The sequence below is a fragment of the Candoia aspera genome, chromosome 1 (genome assembly GCF_035149785.1).
Source record: "Candoia aspera isolate rCanAsp1 chromosome 1, rCanAsp1.hap2, whole genome shotgun sequence".
Classification (NCBI taxonomy): domain Eukaryota; kingdom Metazoa; phylum Chordata; class Lepidosauria; order Squamata; family Boidae; genus Candoia; species Candoia aspera.
The window spans coordinates 297465298-297484532 of record NC_086153.1 but is presented as its reverse complement, the minus strand read 5'-3'; the positions used below and the strand labels follow the sequence as shown (position 1 = coordinate 297484532).

Below are 19235 nucleotides of genomic sequence, written 5' to 3'. Positions count from 1 at the left end.
CATTGGTGTTTCTGCTGTACACTATACTATTGTTTTTAATAATGCCAAATGTTTATATCTGCTTCCAGCACAAATAACTCAAGTATTCATGTAATAATTGCTGGTGGGCAATAAAGTAATTTTATATAAACTTTTGTTATAAGGCTCTTCTCATCTCAAATGTTTGTGAGAACCTAGGGAACAATGAGGAAGGAAAAAAACCTCCAAGACGAATATATGAATGTCTGTATGTGCATTTATAACCATATACTGCCCCTCAAGCTATAAGTACAATGATCTTGCAACAGAGATGCATTTTGCTACAGGAATTGATGGACCAAACAAGTATCTTGTATCCCTCAGCTGGCTCTAAGCAATTACCAGGCACCTTCCCTGTTTTCAAGTTAAGTCTACTGGATGCTCTGCATTTGAGAACAACTCAAATAGAAAATAATTGTGCATACTATTTCCACCCACATACAGCAACAGCTCTGGATTACAGCTCCAAAGCTGTGGCTAAAGTAATCCTGCTGAACAATGAAGAAGATGATCTTGAGATGGAACTGTTCCTTCCAAAAGCACTTCCAGGGTGACATTGCTAAATACCTTCAGTGGGGTATAGTTTTCTCCTTTGCAGCCGTTTGAAGCCCAGGGCTTCTGGTGTTTTATTTTTTTACTTTTTCAACTGAGTGAGATTGAATGTTGGGGACAAAACTTTCTGTACACATTTTAGACTCAAAACTGTATCATGGATCACTTTTTTCAGCTATCAATATTTGCCTTAAAAAATCCTCCTGAATGATGCAGTTCACCTAGGTTGCTCAACCTCTCTTGGAGGAACTTCTTATAACCTGCTGCCCTCATTTTTAAAAAAAATATTATTTTACCTTAACATTAAAAAAAAAACTGAGAAGCTGACATGGTTCAAAACAAAGTGCTAGCTTTGAGAGTGCCTTTAGGCCCAATAGCCATTCTTGGAATAGGTAGGAAGTGTGCCTGTCTGAGAGTTGAAGTCCACACATCTTCAAGCTGCCAAGGTTAAGAAATTATTTCTTAACTGCTCTAAATTATTATTTGATTTAATCCCCTGCTAGGCCAATGCAGCTGTGAAAATACAAATCTCCACCTACTTACATACACTTGACAACAGGGAGCCTACCGAAGGCCTGTCCCACCAATTTGATCTCAATTAAAGGCTGTCTCAGCAGTACACTGATTAGCTAGTAACTGCCCTGACTTACTAATTTACCCTCTCATCACTAATGGACAGTTTGAAAACACAGATGTATTTATACACCAAGTCGTACTTTTCTTTGCCATACTATTGCCACCTATTCCACTATAAGCAACAATTGAGATATGAGGTTTCTACCCACCATGTTCTGGTTAGTAATCCCTGGTTTTTGCCTTGTTACTAACTAACCCAGCACAGACTCTTTAAGTAGATGAATCACTGCTGGCTGTGTTACACCTGCAGTCGATAAAGACATCAGGAAGCTGCGCGATGGTTGAGTTTCACCCTGAAACCAGCATCTCGGAGCAGCTTCAAAGAGCCCCGGCGGCTTTCGTTGGCAGTGAAAACTGCTACCTACCACCACACATCTGAGGTTAAAGAAGGGTCAGAGAGATTCGAAGCGGGCTTAACCACGGGGCGCTTCTGTTTAGAAACAACCCACGCGGATTAGAACGGAGAGAGAAGCTTCTCTTTCGGCTGTCGAAAAATATTTCACGCGGTTGTTCTGAATTGAATCGGCCGCTGCCGTTTCTCCGAATCGAGGCGGCTCCTGGCTCCTGCAGCCCCCGGCCGCCCCCCCCCCCCGCGCTCCAGGCCATGTTTTCTGCTACCTCCAACTTCCTGGCTTTAGATGGGTGGAAAACTCCCCTCCGTCGATGGAGCTGGGCTGCAGAAGGCTTGTGGCAGCGAGAGGCTGCCTCAGTCCCCCATTCCCAACGCGCTGATTTTGCGAAGCTGAACAGCAAAGTCGAGTTCTACGTTCTGTGGTCTCTACGCGAGCCGCCCCGGCAGCTGAGTAGGTGAGGCCTCCGGGTGCGCGCGTTGCCCGGCGCCGAGAAGAGGAGGCGGGAAGGCGACGCTAGGCTGCTCTTTTACATAGAGCGCTAAAAACAAACAACCGCGTTTCCTTGGCATTGTTGACAATGTATATATGTTAGGTTTTCCGTCTTTTAAAACAATCGCGGTAGCTATATCTTTAATAGTCTCTTGATACCAAATGATGTTGGATTCAAGTACCCTGCTAAGGCACAGTGTGGTTGGTTTGCCTTAGTGTGGTGCATGAATGATTTGTCCAACAATTTATGGTTTAAACCAATCATGGCTTAACATAAACCTGTTATTTCCTTGTTTTTGTGCTCCGAAAAACCTCTGATGATTTCAGCTGGTCAGCCTGATTTTAAAAATTCAGGCAGAACACCCACCGTTGCCTCAAAGATGAAAACAAGCCTACTTATTTACCTGTATGCAGTTTTTCCAGTCACAGCACACTGCGTGCATGCATCATTCTACTGTATATTGTTAACTGATTTTCCTTCTCTATTTATTCTGCAAGCTTGTTGTGTAATAATTGATGAATTTCTTTAAAAAATGTCTATTACTATTTTTTTAAATCTATGTTTTTGTGGGAAGAGAGTTGCCTTCTTTTCAGTGCTATAGAGAGGTGAAATTTTACATCTTTGCCTGAATTTTTGGAAGTTTATATTTCATATTTCGTCATTGCCTATCTCACTAAGAGTAACTCTGGGCGGTTTAGTTAAAGTTATCAAATTTTCATTGCAGGCTAGGAAAGCAGACTTTTGTACTAAAACTTGCCTTCCATGTAGTGTTGATCAAATGTTTTGTTGGGCCAAATTGTTGCTTATAAACTATGGGAGCAACTGTTCAATTTGGGCAGAACTCTTTTTTTCAAATTGTGAGGATGGGGAAAACAACTGTTAACAGTGATCATTACAAACAAACAATAGAAAATTGGCTTTGTCACATTATTAACTTTATAGATGTTATCATTTGCTTTTGTTGGCCTACTTAATTAAAAAATAAGCTTCATTTTTTCCTTACCACTCCATTCCTCAGTTTCTCCAGCTATTTCCTTCCCGCTCTCTCTCTTCCAAAGTAATTATATTTTCTATCCCCGCTAAGCAAATGTCGTCGGAAATGCTACCAGACTCGCTTGCCACTTCCATTGCCAAAACAGTTTGTGATCTTCGGGTTGGGTGACTGGAGCCATTATTCTCAGAAAACTAGCGTCACTGTGGATGTATTAATAAATCCAGACATTAAGCCACAAAGAATTGGCAAGCTAGGATCTGAAGCAAGGTAAATTCCAGTCGGGTCCTTTCCAGTTGGGTTTCAGGCCTGAGCATGAGACTGAAATAGCACTGGTCACACTTTTGGGTGACCTCTGGTGGGAGTGGGATGGGGGTAGTACATCCATCCTTGCTCTACTTGACACCTCAGCAGCCTTCAGTACCATTGACCATGGTGTCCTTCCGGACCAGCTGTGGGGGTTGGAGGTGGGCGGCACTGTCTTGTGCAGGTTCTCTTCCTTCCTCTGCAGCCGGTTCCAGTCTGTGTTGATTGGGAGTGAGAGGTCTGGTCCTTGGCCCCTACTCTGTGCAGTTTTGCAGAGTTCAGTACCTCTCTACTGTTTAACATCTACATGAAGCTGCTGGGTGAGGTCATCTGTCATCATGTGGTGAGGTATCAGTATGCTGATGATATCCAGCTGTACATCTCCACCCTTGGTGAATTAATGTTGAAGTCCTGTCTCAGGGTCTGGAAGCTGTGGGGATTTGGATGCGGAACAACAGGCTTCAGCTCAACCCAGGCAAGACTGAGTGGCTTTGGGTTTTGTGGCCTTCTGGATCTGGGAATTTACTATCTTTGGTGCTCAATGGAATGGCACTGCCCCAAACAGATCCTCTTTGGAATCTGGGGTCCTTCTGGTCTTGCAATCTTGCTCAAGGACCAGGTGGCAGTTGTGGCTAGGAGGGCCTTTGCACAACTTTGTGTTGTGTGCCAGTTGCACCCATTCTTTGATCAGAAGGCTCTACTCTCAGTGACTCATGCCCTGATCACCTCCTGAATGGACTACTCTAATTTGCTTTACACAGGGCTGCCCTTCAAGAGCATTCAGAAGCTTCAACTGCTGCAAAATGTAACCGTGCAGGCAGTTATGTGTCCTCCTAGATCTGGACACGTTACACCTATGCTCCGCCATCTGCATCGGTTGCGTCTGCTTCTAGGTTCAATGCAAGGTGTTGGTTATGATCTTTAAAGCCCTACATGGCATGCGGCCAGGTTATTTGGCCTCTCTCTGGTTACATCTACCCATCCCATCAGGTCCAGCAGGAGGGGCATGGTATGGGTCCCATCTGTTAAGGAGTTTCATCTGCTGGGACCAGGAGGAGAGCCTTTTCTGCTGTGGCAACTGCCTTTGGAACATCATCCCCCCTGAGTTGAGATTGGCACCAACCCTATTGACCATCCAGAAGGCCGTGAAAACTTGGTTTTGTCATTGGGTCTAGGAACCTGTGAAATGGCTGTATTGTACTGTACGTATGATCCTGAATGTGATGAACCCGGTTCTGTATTCCCCTTAATCACAAGCCATGTGGGATATGAATTAAGTTTATTCGGTGAGAATCAGCATCCAGTTTCCAAGCAAAGTCATTAACTTTTCGCACGCAATTCAGCAGCTTAAAGCCTCTCACCCGCCACAGCAAGCAGCAGCTTTCTGTAACTTTCCATACTCCCCCTGGTTGCCCCCCTTTCTGCTTCTATTCTGCCAGCTCCAGATGGTACAGGAGCCTGGCCTTGACAGTTCCTCTCATCCCTGTATCTCACACCGGCTTGCAAAGGAATGCCAGCTGTTTCGCGCGCCTGGGCTTCCATTCAGCACCACTCCCTCCTTCCCTCTGCAGCAGCAGCAGCAATTCATGGCAGGGTGGAAACTTTGAATTAGAATACCTTGCAAAGATTCCAATCACGCATTCTCCCAGGGTTTTTTTTGTTTTTATTTATAGTTTTAAATTGTTTTTAACAATTTTGTTCTAATTGTTTTGTTTGTCTTTGGTTTCTGTTGTTTTAATTGTGTGTGCTACCCAGAGTCACATATGAGGTCAGTGGTTTATGATTTCAATAAATAAATAAATTCGTCTTAATTGGAATTTTCTGCCAGTATTTTGGTACAACTAGCATATAGGGCTAGATAATATAGAGGAAAAATTCAGTGTTCAGCAAAATATTTCAGTGTGGCTATCCTGAGATATGGCCTATTTTCCAAGTAGGATGCTCTTGTTAACTTCCAAACCAAGGCTCCATTTTGAGGGGAGTTTGACAGGTCACTTTTCAAAGCATGGGGACTGTTGAAGTTTTTTATCAGTTGAATTAATACCAGTTATTCTGGACTTGGAACAAGAAATGATCATGTCTCTGTGTTTGCTTGAACAGATGTTTGGTTTGGGAAGGTGACTGGAGGGTGGACATTCTCATGGCTTCATTTAAGCAGGCAGAGAACGGTAATCCTCTTAAACTTCTCTTGACTGTCAAGGAAGAGGTAAGTAGGTTTCATGTTCTGATGTCTTGTGTATGTGTTCCCCAGTGGCACTTGATCCTTGTAAATTCATTTAGAAATTTTACCATATTTGTAAAAAAGTAAAATTGTCTTCAAGTCAAGTTCAACTCCTCATGACTAAAATGATGTCCCATCATTTTCATCAGTGATGTGACAAATTATCTGCTGCTCTAAAAGCTTTATCTGTTGTTATTCATTATGTGAAAGCTAATGGGTCTACTCTTTAACTCCCTTCTGATTTTGATGGTTCATTTTATGGATCATAATCTATATTAGGATTGCCACAGTGTGAATGTGCTGTAGTCAAGATAGGTATTTCCTGGCATCACCTTATGGTGGCAGTCATCCAGGAGTGAGTAAAAGTACCAAGAAGGAATGCTGCTGACAGCAAGATGGAAAAAGACGCCATAGTAGCATTGAAAGCCATTAGGAAGTCCTGGCAAAGGTCATTCCACAGTACAATCAAAGTGATTTTAGTGCTCAAACTCTAGTCCATGAAGGCCCAAATTGGCATGTGTGTTGAGATCCATTCAAAATGATCATCCTGAGAATTCTCACCATTAAAGCTAAGACTACATCCATTAATTTAGAGATAGGGTGAACAATATGTGGATATCATAACCAATTTCTCCAAAGACATTTAAAACTGGTTCTCAGATGAAGAAGCAGCCCAGAGAGGGAGGTCTTATAGGTTCCTAGCACCCACTTTCTCCAGTCCTCAAGTCCATTTTAGTGCTTAGCCAGATAGTTCAGAGCACAGGTGGAAGAGACTAACACCCACAGCCATGCCTCTACGCCAGTGTCTCTCACCCTTGGCAACTTTAAGAATTCTGGGAGTTGAAGTCCACGCGTCTTAAAGTTGCCAAGGTTGATAAACACTGCTCTAGGCAGTTCAAAAAGATAATTATATAATGTAAAGTCAGCTGCTTGATCCAATTAAATCATTAATACTTTACTAAGAACCAATTTTGTGTATATTAGCAATACAAACAGTATACTAAGATGCAACAGTCCATTGGGTTGAGGAAGAGACTCAATAGGGTCTAACTTCCTCTCCTTTTACTCAGTTCATGCCTCTCCTTTTCTGCAACAATCACAGTTTCACCTCTCCTTTGTACATCACATGTTGGTAAAGGTGTAGCTGATGTTCTCCTGTTTGCATCTCCATTTACCCATTTCAGGAACCAGAAGCTAATCAGCCATCTGTTCTTCCTGAAAGCACTCTCCAAAGATCCGAGGAACACTCTGTGGTAGGTTTTATATATCAGAGCCCTGTAACTGCCTTATTTCTGTCTACTTGTACCATCTTAAATAAATAAATATATCAGATTAAATGAGGGTGGAGTTTTGAAGTGGACTGACTACAGCATATCTGAAAACAAGCCACCTGGCTGGGTGATGGAGAAGTTTCTCTTTCAGCAGTTAAAAGTATTCCTTATTCATGTGAGTTGGATTGGCAGATGTGATCCCAAATCGAGATGGCTTCAGGCCTTAAAGCACCACTTCTTAACATCTGTTGATTTCCCAGCCCTGTTCTTTGCTGCTTCCTGTTTCCTGTCTATAAAAAGGGAAAATCATTTTCAAGTCATGCTTCATTTGTGGTGACTTACACAGATGCATCCTACTTTAGTCTAGAGCAGTGTTTCTCAACCTTGGCAAGTTTAAGATGGGTGGGGAATTCTAGGAGTTGAAGTCCACCCATCTTAAACTTGCAAGGTTGAGAAACACTGCTCTAGAGCTTTGTTAGTCCTTCTATAGCTTCCTGGCCCAGATAAGGTTGACTCTGCTGCCACCTAGCAGTAAATGGTTGGCAAACTTTTCTTTGTAGTTGGAATTGGGCTGCCTCAGGTTTGTGTTACAGGAGGGTTGCCTCAGCTCCAAGGCATTTATTTTACCCTCACAGGGAACAAGACTCAGTTCCGTGTTCAGTGACTTTTCTACCCATCAGCTTTTAGGGTATGGCCAGAACAGCGTCCCTTTGGTTATAGGATTCCGGATGATATTATTTCAGAATGTGATGGTGGGAGAATGGCCTTGGCTTTTTAGTGCTCCCACTTATAAAAGTTCCCTGGCATATCAAAGAGAACATGATAATAGTTTTTTCTGGTGTGCTTGTTCTCATTATGGATATTTGTTTTTAAATAAAGAAAATTTCAGAGAGCGATATCCTTGTATCTGCAGTCTGAAACTACTTTCTGTTGTTGTAGCCTGTGCAATACATACGGTGGTTTCAGTTCATGGAAAGTTGTTCAAAGTCTGTGGTTCCTGGAGCCCTCAAAGTGTAATTTTAGGACATTATTGTCACAAGATGCTGCATTGTGCCTGCCAAAGTGGACAAAACATTCAACATCCTCCTTCCCAGAGTGGCCGATTGAGTTTTGCTGGAATCTCCAGAAGCATAATTTATGGAGCTCTTTTTAATAAGGCCATTTGTGGGGCCTGAATAATTTCTAATGTAATTCTACCTTGTTTTCTGAGGGGCAGGATAGAAATCAGAGTTCAGCAATGTGCCGTAAGGAATCTATGCCTGAAAAGAACTTCTCTCCACCAATGGAAAAGCTGCTGATGCTTCCTGCTCCAGAGATAACTACTACACAGTTACAGGTTAGGAAGAGAACTTGTCTACCTAACCCTATTCAATTAAATAAAACCAGAAGGACTCTCTTTGAAGTCTCGGCAACCCACAGGCAAGAAGAATCAGAAGGTAAAGACTTTACAGTTACCTCTTTGCAAAACCAAATAGCCTTATTGCCATAGCATTCCATCCTCCAGTTTTCCCCATAATAACACCCTTGTGAATTAGGTTGGGCTGAGAGACAGTCACCCGCCTTAGGTTGCTCAGTCATCTTTCATGGCTGAAAGTGCAAGTCAATATCTTATCCAGGATGTTACACTGGCTATCATTGTGGAAGGATTCATTTGTACAGCATTCTGATTTATGGTAGAGCGATGGTTCATGTGTTTAGTATAATTAATAGTTTGGTACTCTGTGTCTAAAACTGTAGATACAAAGCTATTCAATTTGTGCTAAATTATCCTGAATGTGCATTCTAAACCATATGAATCTAAGGTTTGGTGTTACTGCCATAAAAGCCAGCTTGGTCTAGTGGTTAAAGTGCTAGACTAGGAGCAGGGAAAACTGAACTCTAGTCCTGCCTGGGCTGGTCATTCCCTTTCAGTCCAAGGAGGAAAGCAATGGCAAACTACTTCCAAAAATGTTGCCTGGAAAACTGCATGGATTTGTCCATACAGTCACTAGGAATCAAGTCTGACTGGGGGGTGCGGGCTGGGACCCTGCCATACTCAACATGATAAAAATGGAGATTTCTTTTTCCTAGCACTGAGAATTAGTATTAAGATGCTCTTGCACTAGAAATTATTTCTACTTATTTTCTCTGCAGATTTGGAGGTTAAAGAGTTGCAAGGTAAATATGGTTTTTAAAAAATCCTTTTTACTGAGTTTTGCTGGGTGTTTCTAGATCAGCAATTCTTAGTGTTGCTTAATTACCCTTCTGGTGTAAGCTACATATGAAACTAATTAATATTCCATGTTACCTGGGTGAGAACATAACGGTTTTCTGTGTGTTCATTTCATTACGCTCTGTCCTGTCTTCAGGAGGAAGAATAATATGAAAATAATTAAAACATTAAAATGCTGATAAGACCTTGGGGGCAAGAAAGATGCAACACACCAGGACAGTCTTTTAAATCAATGATTTAAACTTGCACTACAACCCTCATTGATTTCAGGACCTTCAGAAAATTTGAAAGGTATTAGAAAGTGTGTCCTGGGACATTTACATTTGAAAATATTAGCAAGGATAGGATTGGGGAATATATGATGTGGGAATGATACAGGACAAAACTTGTAATAATAAACTGACTAGGATTCAGCAATATGACTCCAAAAAAGGAAAACACAATTTTCAGCTGCATCAATACAGCAACATTGTTCTGAATACACTTTAAGAAGCATTCAAACACAATGATTCAGAGGAGGACAGCAAGGATAATGATCAGTTGACTGAAATTTAATTATTTTTAAGGGGAGATTCAAGGAATTGGACTTGGCATTGAGAACAGAAGATTAGGGGCAGGAATATGTTGGGGCTCTTCAAATATCTGAAAGGGTGTCCCTAAGAAAAAAGCCAATGTCTGTTTTCTATTTGTATACACTGAACCAAGCTAATGCCACTGCATGAACTTTTAGTATAAGAAATAGTAAGATGCATAGCACAGCACAAACTATATCTGGGAATGCATGTGGGGGTAATGCCAGGTGCAGAGATACTGAGAAGTTTATAGGGAGGGCATTTCACTGATATGTTAGTTTCTCACACAACTTGTTTGGCACATACTCAGCATGATGGTTGCTGACTACAAACCAGCCCCTTGGCATGGATATGCCATGGCAGAACACAGCATACATACTGGTGGTCCCTCACAGAGAGCATTGCATGTTTGCACCTGTAAGCATTTACCTAAAATCTTGTACTGATCACACTGGCTTTCAGCTCCATTTTTTTTTCGAGGGGGGGGGAGGAATTGCTAATAGATATAGTGTTTTTGCTTTATCTAAGAGCGCCCTCTTGAGGGCACCCAGGGAAACAACACTATTGTATAAAAGAGGGGCCAGAATAATGGCCTTACTAGCAATTCAGTACTGGAACCAGTTTCTAGTTAGATGGTCTGCTCTCCTTGATGGAAATCAGAGCGCCACTTCTCAAGGGTCTTTAATTTGGATTCTTACAATGAATAGGGGGTTGTATTCATTGGCCAAAATGGCTCTTCCAGTTCTCAGGTGCTATGATGGTAAGATGCTGGTAATGAGAAGGAAGTATGGTGGAATTTTAAAATCAATATTCTTGCATTTAAGTACATTTATGAAGATGTGTTTAAAAGTATACTTGAAAGAGCATTTGTGGTCCTAACTAGGAATGTGCATCAGTTTGGTACAGAAGTAAAAAGCGTGTTTGGGAAGTGGCATGGACATACATGCCACACCTTTTGGTTTCCTGGGCTTGTATGGCAAGCATGCAATCCCAGGAAAAGGCATGTTTGAGGTAAGGAGGCAATGACAGGGTCCAGGAGATTGCTTTGGAGACAGTGTGGGTGTGCCATTGTCCCTGAAAAATGTGGTGTGGGTGCCCATGTCCTCTTGGAAGCACCATTTCCACTTCAAATGCAAAACACTGCTGAGTGTTTAAAAGTGATGCTGACATCACAAAGTACTCAGCTGAAATATCTAAATTTCATCTCGAGGTAAAGAAAATGGAAGTAGGAAGACACTTGTTTTAGTTTTTCATTTTTTTTAATGCTAAATTTTCTGCAGTCTGAAGAAAGATGGAAAATATATAGGGAAAATTATATATATTTATGAAATATATATACCACCTCAATCCAACTCTAGGCAATTTACAGCATATATAGTCTGCTGTAATTGACTTCAATCTGCCTTCCCTGGGGCGGGCCTCGGAAGCAGCCCGGGAGTTCATGGCTACCATGGCAGCCATGGGCCTGTTCCAGATTATTCAGGACCCGACTAGAGACAGTGGCCTCACCCCAGATCTAGTTTTCTTGTCGGAGCAGTGGCAAGATGATCTGAGGGGAGAATTACAGCTTTCCCCTTTGTCATGGTTGGATCATGCCCTGGTGGCCTTGAGATTCTCTCGTGCCGCCCCCCTCCACAGGGAGGCAGGACCCCTTCGATTGGTCCGCCCCCGGCTACTGATGGACCCGGCTGGGTTTCAGAGGGAGCTGGGGGTTATTCCTGAGTCTCTCCTGCATGGTCCAGTGGAGGCCCTGGCTGCTGCCTGGAATAGGGAGGCGGCCGGAGCCTTGGACAGGATCGCACCTGTGCGGCCTCTCTTGCCAACCCAAACCCGGCACTCCCCATGGTTTACGGAGGAGCTGAGGGTTTTGAAGAGGTTTAAGAGATGCCTAGAGCGCTGCTGGAGGAAGACAAAAACTGAACCCAACCAACACAAGCTAGAGCCGCGACTTGTGGTAAGAGCGGTGAAGCGCCAGTACTTCTCCACTCTTATTGCATCCACAGAATGCCGCCCGGCAGCTCTGTTTAAGATTACCTGATCCCTTTTAGGGAAAGGAGTCAGAAATCCATCTGCAGGGCCATGCGGAGGAATTTTTGGGGCATCTGCAGGATAAAATCACTCGGATCCGGACCGAGTTGGACTCCAAGCGTGAGACAGAGTCGGAGGAGATACCCAGGGAACGTACTTTCCAGGTTATCTGGGACCAGTTCGATCCTGTTGAACCCAAGGAACTGGACAGGATCCTTCAGACTGTAAATGCTACCACTTGCCAATTAGACCCATGCCCCTTCTGGCTGGTGAAAGCAGCGCAGGAGTGACCTGTAGCTGAGTCCAGGTGATGGTAAACCCATCCTTGAGAGAGGGGGTGTTCCCAGCAGCCTTTAAGGAAGCACTGGTGTGCCCCCTCCTCAAGAAGCCATCGCTGGACCCTACTATACTGGACAATTTTTGCCCAGTCTCCCACCTCCCCTTTTTGGGGAAGGTGGTTGAGAAAGTGGTGGCTTTGAAGCTCCAGAGGATTCTGGATGAAACATTATCTAGACCCCTTTCAGTCAGGTTTCAGGCCCGGTTATGGTATAGAAATGGCATCGGTCGCACTTATGGATGACCTCTGGCGGGAGCGAGATGGAGGCAGTGCATCCATCCTTGCTGTTCTTGACCTCTCAGCAGCTTTCGATACCATTGACCATGGTATCCTTCTGGACCGACTTAGGGAGTTGGGGGGTGGGCGGCGTGGTTCTGCGCTGGTTCACCTCCTTCCTCTAGGGTCAGTCCCAGTCAGTGTTGATAGGGAGTGAGAGATCCGGCCTGCGGCCCCTACTTCGTGGGGTGCTGCAGGGTTCGGTACTCTCTCTGCTCCTTTTTAACATCTACATGAAACCACTGGGCAAGATCATCTGTCACTATGGGGTGACGTGTCATCAATATGCAGATGATACCCAATTATACATCTCCATCCCGGGTGAAGTAAGTGATGCCGTGGCCACCCTTTCTGAGTGCCTGGGGGCTGTGGGGACCTGGATGGGGGACAACAGGTTGCGGCTGAACCCGGGGAAGACGGAGTGGCTGTGGATTAATGGCTCCTCGATTTCTGAGAAATTGTCATCTTTAGTTCTGGATGGGGTTGCACTGCCCCAGACAGACCCGGTCCGTAACTTGGGGGTCCTGGACTCACGGCTCCTGCTTGAAGAGCAGGTGGCAGCCGTGGCTAGGAGGACCTTTGTGCAACTTTGTGTTGTGCGCCAGTTACGCCCTTTCCTGGAGTGAGAGGCCCTTTGAATGGTTACTCATGCCCTGGTTAGCTCCCATATAGACTACTCCAATGCGCTCTACATGGGGCTACCTTTGAAGAGTATCCGGAAGCTACAGCTGGTGCAAAATGCAGCCGCGCGAGCGATCTTAGGTATTCCAAGATCAGCACATGTTACCCCTTTGCTCAGTGAGCTGCATTGTTTGCCAGTATGCTTCTGGGTCCAATTCAAGGTGTTGGTTATCACCTTTAAAGCCCTACATGGCACAGGTCCAGGTTACCTAAGGGACTGTCTCCTCCCCATCACATCAGTCCATCCCACCTGGTTGTGCAGAGAGGGCATGCTCCGGACCCCGTCTGCAAGAGAATTCTATCTGGCGGGGTCCAGGAGGCAGGCCTTCTCTGCAATAGCCCCTACCTTTTGGAATATCCTTCCCCCGGAAGTGAGATTGGCTCCCTCCCTCCTGGACTTTAGGAAACAGCTAAAGACCTGGTTCTGTAATTATGGGGGTGGGAGAGAGAGTAGCCATTCCTGGGGATGGTTAGTTTCTTAGAAGGACCGTATTATAGTGTTTTACAGTTTTACAGTTTTATTAATCTTTTATTGTAAACCACCCAGAGTCCCTTTTGGGAGATGGGCAGTGATAAATTTGATTTATATATATATATATATATATAAAATCAGTAATAATACGGTAGCATAAAATATTAATATATATCTCTTATAAAATCTAAAAATGAAACTTACATTGATCGCTCTAGAATCAATCCTGGAAGACTCTCAGGAAAAGGCAGGTCTTTACAACTTTCTGAAAGACTATAAGAAAGGGGGTCACCAACCTTGTGTCAGGAAATAAGCTTGTCTATAGGAGGGGAGGCTCTACTGAGAATACTCTCCTTCAGGCCCCCTCCTGTCACATTCCTGATAAGGAGTCCCTGGGCAGGGGTTCTCTGTCTTTATCAGGCAGGCAGATTTGATCAGGAAAAGGTTCTCTCTTTCATGGAGGAACAGTCATTTGATACTGATATTTCAGTGAGAGTGAATGAAGAGTAGCCATTTCATACGGTATTAATTATTGTAGCTTGCAAGGATCTTTCATGCACTAAGCTTATAGGAATAGGCCCCCCTGAATTATTCTGCCACAATGAAACGGTTTCTGTGGCCTGGTTCTGTTGACTGACTTTACTTCTACTGGTTGTCTTTAGCATGTCCAAGTCCTCGATGGTGTCATGCTATGTGCCTGTGTGACACAGATACAGCAGTTTTGATTGGTGGTGAAGGAACTAATCAACAATTTTGCAAAGATGTTCTCTGGAAACTGGAGATTGGTGAGATGATTCTATGCATAACATTGATATGCCTTGTCTGCAAGTCATGAGAAGGAAACTTTCTAGATCAAAATCTGCTGATTTGAAGGGACCATCAGTTATCTTACAATCTGAGTTTGAATGTTACTGGAATCAACTTCCATTGCATAATATTGGGGGTCAGCCCTAAGGAAGATATCTCTGCATTTCACAAATTTTACAAATAGTATGCGTCTTCTCTGTTCACTGCGTATCTTCTAATTCACAGATAATGACTTTTGGTTCCCTATGGATTTCCCAGCACAAAATTCCATACCACAATGTTCCCGAGGTCACAGTGCCACTTATGACCCAGATACCAAGCGCATATACGTATTTGGGGGCATAAAAGAGGGGAGATGCTACAACAGCATCTATGTTTTGGATACAACATCTTGGAAATGGCTTCATGTTTCTGTGAGTAGAAGCCAAGCACCGGACACTATAGAAGAGTAGTTTCAGCTATGCTTTGTGTGTGCCTATTTTTTGTCCTTGCAACTTTCTCACTCTCTTTTGTAAAAAATGGAGTTCAAATACAATGGCAAGAAGTGGAGTAATTCATTTACGAGAGAGAAAAGGGGAGAAAATGGAGCAGGTGAGGTTTTTCTGATAGATCACAGTTAGAAACTGGATGGATGCTATCCTGTAATGCCGCTGAGAGCAGGAGACTCTCCACTGCTGTTGATGCTAAGTCAGACTCTCCTGCTGACTTGGGTTGTGACGAGATTTTTCCTTCTTCTCTCAGGCTAAAGGGAAAGTGCCTACTCTGGCCTTCCACAGCGCCACTGTTTATCGCAAGGAGTTATTTGTCTTTGGAGGAGCTTTCCCTAAAATGTCATCCTTGGAGATGGGTGCCTGTAGTAATGCACTTTTCATTTTCAACCCCGACTATGAGATTTGGTACCAACCCATTGTGGAGGGGGAGAAGCCTCTGCCAAGGCTTGGGTGAGGCATCTTGTCTTGAACTCAGAGGAATCTGAAATAGGCAATATTTATTTCCTTGATCTTTTTGCTGCCTGAAAATTGAAGTATGATAGTGGTCTTTTTTCATGCGCTTTTATTTTAGCTAAAAGTGAGTAAATATTTCTTTTTTTATACTCTTGTATAATATTCCTTCAAAAGGTCAAAGGTCATGTGGAGACAGCCTTGGATAAACTATTTGAGTTCTATAGAACTCATTTTAAGTAATCTTACACATTTATGTACATGTTCTCATTTCCTCTTTGCAGCCATTGTATTTTTCCATCCCACCCATTATTATGTCATTACTTAGCAATGCAAAGCAGTTACATCTTTTTTCAGTAGCAGAAGGAAAGACTTTAAGTAAGATCCAGTTGTTAAGAAGGGCAAGATACTTGCACTCATAATGGAAAGTCTGTGATTTCTATGGTCCCCTTCTCTATAGGCATTCTTCTAGACCATATCTCATATTGCTACTCAACAGTTTTAGTGTTACTTCCGTTTATAAATTTAGAAATGTCATAAAACCAAAAATAGGATCAATAATACAATAAACTGCATTGTGGACTTGAATATGCTAGTTAATGCCATTGTTCATATTCAGGAAAAAAGATTTATCCTTCAGATAGTTTGTACAGTATCCTTTATTTTTATTCTAAATAAACATTCAAGAATTAACACAAGTGGAGTATAAAACATTGGTTACTTGATGCATTTCTCCTGGCAAGAAGGTGTCCTATGGTTCATATTATGATGTTCCCTCATATTGGAATCTTTGAGTTTGAAAGCTGTTGGGAGGAACTAACTTTCATAAACATTTCAGTAACTGCTCTACACTTCTCTTAAAATTATGTTAAAGCTGGTCAGATCTTTCACCAAGCCTTTCTGGAATTGATGTGGCCTCACTGAGAAATAGCATGACTGTTCTTAGATGTTCACATAAACTCTATAAAAATCCCAAAGTACCACTGAGATCGATGAAGCCACAAAAAAAATTCATGTGTGAAAGATTCATAATGTGTGAACAAGATTTCTACCTAATATGTTTGATTTTTATGTCCTCTTTCCTTATCTCAAAGTCATTCAGCTACTTTGTTGAAGAACAAATTAGTCATATTTGGAGGGCAGAGGACTTCTACATACCTGAATGACACACACATCCTTGATCTGGGTAAGAAGGGCACAATGCTTGCCTTCTCAAATGTTGCCTGAATTTGGACAGAGTCAAGAACCCATCTCTTCTTACGCAGCTCTATTTAGTGAGAAGATTACCCTGAAATGGGAGCTGCCAACATATGAAGAAAACTTGCATAGTAGTAAATGGGGAGTGATTTCACTTTGAAATCTTTGTGGTAAAGGCAGTGATAATAATCTGATGTTAGCACTTGTAAGACTATAGGTCTTATAATACTTAGGAGAATGAAATAAAACTTCATTCTTGGACTAAAAGGTAAAGGTTTCCCTTGACGTAAAGTCCAGTCGAATCCGACTCTAGGGGGCGGTGCTCATCTCCGTTTCTAAGCCTTGGAGCCGGCGTTGTCATAGACACTTCCGGGTCATGTGGCCAGCATGACGACTCGGAACGCCGTTACCTTCCCGCCAAAGCGGTACCTATTGATCTACTCACATTTGCATGTTTTCGAACTGCTAGGTGAGCAGGAGCTGGGATTAACAACGGGAGCTCACCCCGCCGCGCGGTCTCGAACCGCCGACCTTCCGATCGACAGCTCAGCGGTTTAACCCGCAGCACCACCACGTCCCCTCATTCTTGGACTACAAGTCCTTTAAATAGGGGAAGCTATTTAAGTTTATGGCAACAAAAACAAAAAGGTATTGTAGCATTTAATTGCAGTTTTTGTGAAACAGAATAATTTGTTTGCCAGATGGGATATCAATGCATTCTGTGGCCATTTCACTTTTTATTATCCCTCTGATATAGTAGAGTCCAATCTGTGAAAGCATGTACATCAGCTTCGTCTTTGTAAGCTGCTACAAAACTGTATGAGAGATGGGTTTTTTGTTTTGGTGTCTGAAGTATTTTCTAATTACTTTATCCAATACTTCTAGGTTTCATGGAGTATAAACCAGTTCCATCTGTCTCTGGACAACCTTCTGCTCGCAGGTCTGCTTATGGTGTTATATGTGCTCTCTTGTATTAACTGTGCTGGACTAGAAAATAAGTATGAAACTGTCAGTTATTGTTGGCATCTCTGGGCCAGATAAAGGGGTGAGCTTTAAACTGTTACTCTTTGAAAGTTGTCAGTTTCTAAGGAAACTCAGCCCTGAAACTTTGCAGGTGCTAATCAATCTGCTCACATCTTATACATGCTGGTAAAGCATGCTGATATAAACATGGATAGAGTGGATAGGAGGGAATCTTAAATATATCTTAAATCTTTACACACACACACACACACACACACACACACACAATGTATATATGTATATACAGTGTTTGTGTGTGTGTGTATAATTTGATATAAACATGGATAGAGTGGATAGGAGGGAATCTTAAATATATCTTAAATCTTTACACACACACACACACAGTATGTATATACAGTGTTTGTGTGTGTGTGTGTGTGTGTGTGTATAATTTGAGAACCTCATGAGACCCAGGCCTTTACCACTTCGTTTCCTACTGCCCCCTGCTTCTCTAATTACTTCATGGATGATCTACTTCTGTCTAATATGCTTTCTCATACAAAATGATAAAAAATCAGTTCCAGAGAATGTGGTGATAAGCATACAGTACAGTTATTTTGAAAAAATAAAGGACTGGGCACAGCTGATAGAAGAGATGATGATTCCCAGGGGTGGGAAATAAGTCTGAGACATGAATAACTTTGTGTTCAAGACTTACCAGTGCTAATTAGAAGTGTGCTAATTTTAAGATGACCTATTTGGCTTCTAGTTTCCATGCTGCTACCCAAATCTCTAATCAGAAAATGTTGATAAGCGGAGGCTGGAAAGCCAGAGCAGCTTTTCAGGATGCATTCATCTTCCATCTGGGTAAGTTATAAAGTTCTATCATAAAACCTCCCCCTGGCTCTAGAAAACATTTGCCAGCACTCATCACATTCTTTCCATTGCAGATACCTTGACTTGGAGTGCATTTGAGCATAGTGATCTTTGTGCTGTGCCCCGGGCAGGCCACACGCTGCTCAATTTAACTTATGCTCACCTGACAAACACAGATAAGCAGAATCAGGGCAAACACAACCTGTGCACAGTGCTTGTCTTCGGAGGCTCAGACCACTCTGGCAAGTTCTATAACAGTACAGACAAATTCCAGCTCGATCTTCAGAACTAAATAAATGTTGGCTAGGAGCCCACCTGAACTGCTGTGACTCCATAACAAGATCAGGACGCAGAACAGCAGAAACAATTGGACATCAGAATAATAAAAGTGAATGAGTAACCACATCAAAAAGAATAGGGCTGCTGAGGCTGTACCAGAGATAGTTTTAAAGTTTGATTTCTTAGATCAGTGTTTCTCAACCTTGGCAACTTTTAAGATGTGTGGACTTCAACTCCCAGAATTCCCCAGCCAGTCATGGGAATTCTGGGAGTTGAAGTCTACGCATCTTAAAGTTGCCAAGTTGGAGAAACACTGTCTTAGATCTTACAATGGAGTTACAGTGTGTCACAAAGAAGCCAGTCCCAGCCTGACTTTGTTTTTAATGGGTAAGTGCCCTCTCACTTTGCTGTCAGTAATTTAACTATTTCTGCTTTTAAACACCCCACCCCCCATTCTATCTGTGATGGCATAATGGAAAGCCCAGCAATTAATTTCTCAACTGAATTCAGCAGCTCTGCATCTTCACTTTTTAGCTTGTCAGCTGTTGGGGTGGCAGAAGAGGAAAGGGGGCGCTGCCAAAATAAGTAGTCCTATCCTGGAGAATGCTTAGTGCTTCCATGGAAAGACTGAAGATATTTTAATATTGCTGTGAAATATTTATGTTGGTCTGGATTTCCCAATGTATTTCTATAGATTTCGGTTTGTTCCTGTTCTCTCCTTCCCCCAACCCATCTTGTTTACCTTTTCTCTTCATA

The 19235-nt window shown here is 42.7% G+C and overlaps 1 protein-coding gene across 1 annotated transcript; it reads left to right on the top strand.

Moving 5' to 3' along the window:
- Positions 1-1812: 1812 nt before the first annotated feature.
- Positions 1813-18606, top strand: LOC134487988 (RING finger protein B-like). The gene is made up of 13 exons (XM_063290163.1): positions 1813-2013; positions 3134-3310; positions 5447-5552; positions 6752-6820; positions 8049-8274; positions 8972-8995; positions 14079-14201; positions 14449-14636; positions 14965-15164; positions 16259-16350; positions 17247-17301; positions 18094-18191; positions 18275-18606. The coding sequence occupies exons 3-13, from the start codon at positions 5487-5489 to the stop codon at positions 18490-18492; spliced, it is 1359 nt and encodes a 452-aa protein (XP_063146233.1). The 5' UTR covers positions 1813-2013; positions 3134-3310; positions 5447-5486; the 3' UTR covers positions 18493-18606.
- Positions 18607-19235: the final 629 nt, after the last annotated feature.